Below are 8,006 nucleotides of genomic sequence, written 5' to 3'. Positions count from 1 at the left end.
GAAGACCCCCCCCCACACACACACACACTCACAAGGCTCAAAGGTCCACTTTTTGGTCCAGTTTTTATCTAAAGGTCCAAGATTTTTCTTTAAAAGATGGACTGATTCGTGTCACCAGCGAGGCTGGAATCGTAGGAAAACTGCTCACTTTGTCATTGAAAAAAGTTGTCTCTGATTTTTTGTTTGAAATCCTCTAAAAAATGCAGGAAATGCCATTTCAGAAGGTTCATTTTTCAAAATTTCCTGGGGGAGCATGCCCCGGGACCCCCCTAGGAACCTCGTGCTCGCTGGTTCCTCAAGCAGTGGGAAGAACCCCCCCATTCAAAATCCTGGCTACGCGGCATGAAACTGGACTTTAAAAAATGTGTACCTTTTAAGCTTTTACACAGTTAATGCCTTTTTTTATATAAACGAAAGCTAAAAACAAATCTTTTCATTGACTCCAAGTACACCAATTACGCTTTACGATAAATTCCAGGTAGCTATAACGCATTACGTAGGATTAAAATGGCAAATTATGCTTTACGCAAAATGTGACAATTTTATGCTCTATGTTGAAATAGACCGGTCCGCCTTATTATATTGCTCTACTAAAATGGCTGATTACACTCTATGGAAAAGAAAATGCAGGCCCCCACTGATACGTCGGCTGTCAGCTGTCTGTCTACAGTGCATTTGACCTTGCAGTTTACCCTCCACATCCTGTCAGTTCTAGTAATGGGGCTTCAAGGTTGGGCAGCCAATGAGGCGACTCCAAACAAAACTGCTCTTGTCTAAGGCTGTAATACCTCAGGGGAAGGCTGTAAGCAGGCCCTGTGTTGTCTTAAAAATTTCCTGAAAACAAAACGTGATTCACCAGAATGGGAATTTGTGGAATTCTGCCTAAAAGCTCGGAAAGTTGGAACTTGGAATGTTTAACTTTCCAGAAGAGTGCTATTCTGATTTTGTTCAGGTATTGGTCAGGAAATTCTACTTACTGGCTTGGAAAACTGTTTAGAAGTCGAGGAATTTTTGTGACATCGTCGTTAAACTTTGTGAAACTGTAACATCTTGACCTTTCTGTAGGATCATCTTTTAAAATAAATAACAAAGCGGCAACAGGATATGATCTAAAATGTGTCAATTACATCATCAAGATCTTCATATAACATTTAGATTTTCATCACAAACCATAAAATGTGATTGTTAGTTTCCTTGGTCAACAATATGGTTACATTCAAAATTTTAATCCAGATATAATTTGTCAATGAAAAGTCTTTTAGCACTATGGACAAAACCACATTGAATCCCATAGTATTCACCCCCTCCCATTTAACTAAGGATTTGCAAGGACTGAATGTGTTACATGTACATTGTACATGTACAAATGCTTTTCTTGCCTCCCCCTTGATGGATTGAAATGGATCGTCCCAGCAATGTCAAATCAGGCCCATTTTGTTGTTACAAGTTCAGACTTGCATGTAAATTCTCAGTCAGGGTAGGAATTTCCCAGCCTCCTCTGGGAGCACTAACAACATAGCACACAACTGCCTCAGTTACACGGGGGTCTGTATGCCCTTTTCCGTAGAGCATAATCGGCCGTTTTGATTGTTCGTAGAGCGTAGACGGACCACTCGAATTTAACGTAATTGTGGCATTTTGCGTAGAGCGTAATTCACCATTTTAATTGTAGGTAGAGCGTAGATGGACCACTCTAATTTAACGTAATTGTGGCATTTTCCGTAGAGCTTAGTAAGCCGTTTCAATTGTACGTAGTGTAGACGGACTGCTCTAATTCAACGTAGAGTGCAATTGCCACGTAGAGCGTAATTTGCCATTTTAATTCTACGTAATGCGTTGTAGCCACCCGGAATTTATTGTAAAACGTAATCGAGAGGCTTCCTGAATTCATAGCTGGCTCTCAAAATTTAGCGTACATGTAGAGCATTGTCTGGACCCCCCCCATGAGGGCCTGCAAGGGGGGTCCCGACAATGCTCTCTGCTCAATTCGGAAACCCTCGATTACGCTTTAAACCCTCTTTTACGATAAATTCCAAGTGGCTACAACGCATTACGTAGCATTAAAACGGCGAATACGCTCTACGCAAATGTGAAGAGTGGTCCGTCTACACTCTACGTAGGATTAAAACGGCCGATTACGCCCCCCCCATGTAGGCCCCCATGTAGCACACCAAAGCGGCAGTTACACCGGACCAGTCCAGCCATTTCATACACTCTCAACACCCCGGCTTACACTGTACAGCTGTCGCGGCTGCAGTTGAGTTACATGTTAAACACCTGTACCCACATGTGCCAGACTTCCTACAGCTGTGTGGCTGTTTTTGTCCAAGGGTTTTGCTTACAGCGAAAATTTGTGGCATATTTGCATTCTGAGAAAAAAAATATGCCTGAGGATATATATAGTCTCTAGTTACTAGTAGTTCCAATGAGTTGCTTGAAAATAGTTGAAATTGGGCAAATAGACTCGACATACATTTGTAGCCAATACACTTCGAAACCCTATTTTAGAGCAACTTAATTGTTGGAGTCTGGTAAAGACTTAGGACTGAGGGATTCTGAAATGGTTCAAATCCTTCCCACATCTCTCAGTGTATAAGGCAGTGCCCTTCTCCATTTCTCTACCCTCAGGCCACACCCACACAGTTATGTATATAAAAGCACTACAGTGGGTGCCAGTTCACTGAATTTGAACCTCCAGGCCATTTTGCAGGGACAGGCATTCCAAAATTTGGTGGAATCCTGCAGTTTATGTAAGGCAAGAAATTCTAACATTTCAACGTTTTTGACACAAATCAATCATTTCATTTTGAGTTTTTTAATTGGATGTCAGAAAAAAAAAATTTTTAGATGCACCCAAAAGGATATTGTTGCAACAGCAGCTGCTTGTATCCATAGACAGATGTAAATAAAAGTACAACAATGTAGAAGACCACAATAATGATAATTATGATTCAGATTATAACATAAGCTTAGTACCAGTCCTGGTAGTCATGATTTGGCCCCTTTTTAAGAATTCCTTAGAATACATTGATTATAAATCATTAAAATGAATGCAGTGTTGCACTGGGGGCTCCTAAATGAGGGCCTGCATGCCCTTTTTCGTAAGGCGTAATCAGGCCTTTTTAGACTTCGTAATTCGTAGGCAGCCTCCCCTAAAATCAATGTAATTCATAATAGAACATTAGCTGCAAATCGTAAAGTCGTAATCAGCTCTGAGACGTTAACATAATTCGTAATCGGCGGCGAAAATTTTGCGTAATTCGTAACCACTATACCCCCCCATGTAGGCCCTCCTAAATCCTTACAGGCTTATTAATAAGATTCTGTTAACATTGTGATAAGATTAGCCCTTAAATCTCTCCTAGCTTTCCTTAGTACAAAGCTACTCTTTTGTGCAGGAAAGAATAGGATACATTCCAACTACTTGTAAGTGGTTTACATGGGACTTATTCAGGGTTTCAAGAACATACAATGTATACCAGTACACATGTTTTATCAAGCAGAATCCTTTCAAGAGCAGTTTTTTTGCAGTTTTTTTTTCAAGGTTGTTGCCTAATGTCTTTGTTAAACTTTGCGCTATTACTTTTTTGTAAAAATTGTCATTCCACATTGTCAAAAAAAAAAACATAGCATTATACTAAGTACAATTGTGTGTTATGTGTGATTTGAAGATGTAACAGCACTTTACTAGTCTTGTAGTTCTCTCTTTTGAGACTTAAACCAGATCGGGGTACGTGAAAGTGAGCCTTAAGATTGTGAAGAATTTTGAGCAGTAAAGGAGGTGCTGATAGCTCCTTAGAAGTGCTAAGAAACAGAGAAGCCCCAAGTCTTTCTACAAAGTGCCTCGGAAATAACCTAAACAGTGGCGGATCAAGCCTATCGCATGACGTCCCCATATACCCAACATGACAGAGCGTTTGTGTGTTGTTGGGCACTTTCCGACCGCCGTTTACACAAACAGTGAAAGGTACACGGCGCGTGTTTACCGTTTTTGCGCGCTGGAAGGAAAACATTGTTGGCAGTAAGGGGAAATGGGAGCAGGGATTGTAATGGGCCGAGCGTCCGACCTGGGAATTTCTGTCTGCACAACACTTGAGTGGGCAGAATGTTCACTTCAGCTACTAGCAAATTGCCCTGTATGCTGATGCTATCTTCTTTAAAATAAGGGACCGTGCAGTGTTTAGCGGGGGGAGGTTAGGTCGTCCAGGGGTAGCGTAAAAAAATTTTTTCCTAGGCCCTCCCCCCAGGTAAAAAAAATTTCCTAGGCCCTCCCCCAGGTCAAAAAATGTTTCCTACGTCTTCCCCCCAGGTCAAAAAATGTTTCTTAGGCCCTCCCTTCAGGTCAAAAATTTTTTCCCCAGGTCAAAAAAATTTTCCTAGGCCCTCCCCTGGCTCAAAATTTTTTCCTAGGCCCTCCCCCCGGCGTGACTCATATAAAGGGACCGTTCATTAACATTCACGGGAGGGGATCAGAAAAGTGAAAAATTGGGCAGGGGGGAGAGTTCCTAAGGTAATTTTCTTGGAGAAAAATTTGTAGTGTCACACACATCATTGTGAATATGGATCTATAAGAGATTGCTTGAGAAACTTACTGGCTTGCTTGAGTAAGAAGTATGCATGTACCTATGAAACCTTCTTGAAGCAGTTAATATAGTGTTATTACTGTGTCAATTGTTTGCACTTGTTCATCCTTAACCACATATTATTATAGGTCGATGAAGGTTAGACATCCAGGTAATGAGATACACAAGGAAATTGTTACTGAAGTAACATAGATAGATTTGAAAACTGTCACATATTATCTTCATTGATGCTGGGACAAAAATAATCCAAAGGGAAATTGTACATGCTAGCCTGCCAAACTTATTTCTTCAAGTGTGTAGTTTCAGTATTTCTGGATGCTCCCCTAACACGTCTGTATCACCTATGTTTTAAAGGATGTGGGTGATGCCAAACTTATGTCTTCAAGTGTGTAGTTTCAGTATTTTTGGATGCTCCCCTAACACGTCTGTATCACCTATGTTTTAAAGGATGTGGGTGATGCCAAACTAATTTCTTCAAGAGTGTAGTTTCAGTATTTTTGGATGCTCCCCTAACACGTCTACATCACCTATGTTTTAAAGGATGTGGGTGATGCCAAACTTATTTCTTCAAGTGTGTAGTTTCAGTATTTTTGGATGCTCCCCTAACACGTCTGTATCACCTATGTTTTGTAGGATGCGGGTGAGATGGTGAGGTCATTTGTGGGCGGCTTGGAGCTGATCGTGAGTCTCCTCAAGTCCGAGCACAAGGAGGTTCTCGCCAGCGTTTGCGCCGCCATCGCGAACATCGCCAAGGACGAGGAGAACCTGGCAGTCATCACGGACCATGGCGTAGTGCCCATGCTTGCTAAACTCACAAACACGGTATGTTCCTTATAGTATTACAATGACAACTACACAACATGTAGAAAGCTAACATTTGCAAAGCATCTGTGTTAATAGTTACATGCATAATGTATACCTTCACATATGGTCTGCTCTGTTAATTCTTACTCAAAAACATCCATATATATAGTCAGACAGGAGACTAAATCCCTCCTGCTATAAAATTGCAACATGATATAACCTAACACTAGTTACCATGGTGACAGACGTCTGGTTCAAGTCATTGACCTTATTGGTTTGGAGAAGAAGAAGAAGTAGAAACAGAGCAAAAACAATTATGTTTTCCTTTGAATTGCCTTTGAATGTATTCATCATTGTTTGTTTGTTTATTTATTTGTTTAGACTGATGACAAGTTGAGACGACATCTGGCGGAAGCCATCGCTCGCTGCTGCATGTGGGGGAACAACCGTGTCGCCTTCGGCGAGGCGAACGCTGTCGCGCCGCTCGTACGGTACCTGAAGTCTCCAGACGAGTCTGTCCACCGAGCCACCGCCCAGGCACTGTTCCAGCTGTCCAGAGACCCCGAGAACTGCATCACTATGCACAACGCTGGGGTGGTCAAGGTAAGGCATTTGATTTGATTTATTGAACAGTACAATACATGCGGAACAGAGGCAGCTGTTGCTGGTGTTGTGTCCCGTACATAGAAACGAATACTGGACAGACAATACTTGAGTCTAGTGAGGAAAGTCATAAAGTGCCTTTCCCAAGGGCACAAGATCAGTGGCATGTCAGGACTCGAACCCAGGACCTCTTAATTCCGAGTTGCGCAAGCTGCCATTGCGCCACACAACCCCATCAAGACATTAAAACATCCATTTTTGTTTTGTGATTAATTCTCTTCCTCGAAATTAACTTTTCTTCCTATTGTCCCAGGACTATCTCAAAAATAAATTTCAATTGTCCCGAAGTGAGGATGAACTGTCCCAACCTGTTTTTTTGGGGGGGGAAGTATTTTATGACTTCAACTTGAAGTCAACTCTATTTTGCTTATGTTCACTCCCAGGTGCACTTCAATTGCATGAGTAGACAGGAAATTCGGGGGGACTTTTCCAGATTCAAAAGCTGGGATGTGTACCTGATAAACAAAAAGAAGGGCTGACATTCTGATGTTATTTTTCTATTACTACACCTGTATAACAGGTGGTTGCTGATTATGCTTATTTATTTTGAACTCATCTATTTTAAATCCTGTTGTTTTTTTCATGTAACCATCTAATGTAGCTGTTTGATTCTGAATTTGTATTGACTGTGAAGTTAGGCAGCAGGGAGAAGGTTAAAAAATAGCCTCAGACAATGAGTGTAATTTTCTATGTAGAAATACATGTATTTTTATTTATCCTCTTTTATTTCCTTTGTTTTCCTCAGCTGCTATTGGACATGGTTGGCTCCACTGACGAAGCTTTGCAGGAAGCTGCAGCCGGTTGTATTGGTAACATCAGGAGGCTGGCACTGGCCAATGAGAAGGCCAAATACCCTTGAACTGACCAATCAGGACTTCATCTTTTTGGGGACCAATGAAATGACTTCTTACATGCTGTTGCAACAACCAACCACAAACAGGCACATGTAATGCTAGCCAATGAGAATTGTTATAGTATGTTAACCAATGATGTTTCTTCTCTCAAAGTAAGTTGTACAGCTGCCTATCATGTGAACTTATATGTGTAAAAGTTTTCTTTCCACTTTTTTTAAAATAAACTTTTAGGCTACATATAAACTTGGCGTTAAATATTTGTATAGAGAACCATAGCATTTCTGTATATTTCTGCAACTATTCTTTACTTTACGGTAGTTGTAGGTTTTCCTTTTATGATAAAAAAAGCACTTTTTGAAATGTCATATTAGTGAGAAAGCAAGAAGCAATTCAGTTGTATTGCAGTGTATATTTCAGCCTTGTACCAAAAGAATTCTATTATAATACTGTTTTCTGCACATTGATACCATGTAAATGATGTTATACAGGGTTGATTCAAGAATCCAGACTATGCATTGAACAGAATATATCATAGATGTTTTATTTTCTCTAGAACACTTCTTAAAAATCACCTACTGAATTCTAGCACTGTCAATTGTTGTGAACATTGTATATATTTTGCTACAAATATACATGTAGAATGAAAAGAAATGTGAACATTGACACATGCATGTATGGTTTTGTCTTGGAAAATAAATGTTGAGGTTTTGGTACAAAAGAGTCATTTAATTGTCTGAATAAACGCACGCACAATGTGCCATTGCAAATTGTAAATCATATACAGAAATCCACAGAAAGCTGCCATACCCCTCTATACTAGGAGCCCACTAGTCTCTACCAGGCTTCGGGAGGCGGCTGCAAAGAGTAGAAATCGGCCAGATAGAGAGATAGCATGCCAGGGGAGCGGCAAACTGTTCTCTCCAGCAGACCAACTCCCTTGGAATGCTATCTCTCTATTTGGCCGTTTTCTACTTTTTGCGGCCACCTCCTGAAGCCTGCTAGAGGCTAGGAGCCTACTATCTCTTATTTGGTTAAGCCTTTTGGCCACGCCTCCCCTATTATGCTGTAGTGATGTAATTATGCTCTAGCCCGCCCCCCCCCC

At 40.9% G+C, this 8,006-nt stretch overlaps 1 protein-coding gene across 1 annotated transcript in view; it reads left to right on the top strand.

Annotated features, from left to right (window-relative positions):
* The window catches only part of LOC109480838 (armadillo repeat-containing protein 4-like), a gene marked incomplete at its 5' end in the record, with an annotated part of 15,200 nt that extends 7,672 nt beyond the window's left edge, over positions 1-7,528 (top strand). The window contains 3 exons of the mRNA XM_019783164.1: positions 5,217-5,405; positions 5,769-5,990; positions 6,796-7,528. Of these exons, the coding sequence (XP_019638723.1) occupies positions 5,217-5,405; positions 5,769-5,990; positions 6,796-6,909 (525 nt within the window). The remainder of the gene's footprint in view (positions 1-5,216; positions 5,406-5,768; positions 5,991-6,795) is intronic.
* Between the last annotated feature and the right edge of the window lie 478 nt (positions 7,529-8,006).

Source organism: Branchiostoma belcheri, unplaced genomic scaffold, assembly GCF_001625305.1.
Source record: "Branchiostoma belcheri isolate BF01 breed outbred unplaced genomic scaffold, Haploidv18h27 scaffold108, whole genome shotgun sequence".
In the NCBI taxonomy this organism is placed as follows: Eukaryota; Metazoa; Chordata; class Leptocardii; order Amphioxiformes; family Branchiostomatidae; genus Branchiostoma; species Branchiostoma belcheri.
This window is presented reverse-complemented; position numbering and strand designations above follow the sequence as displayed.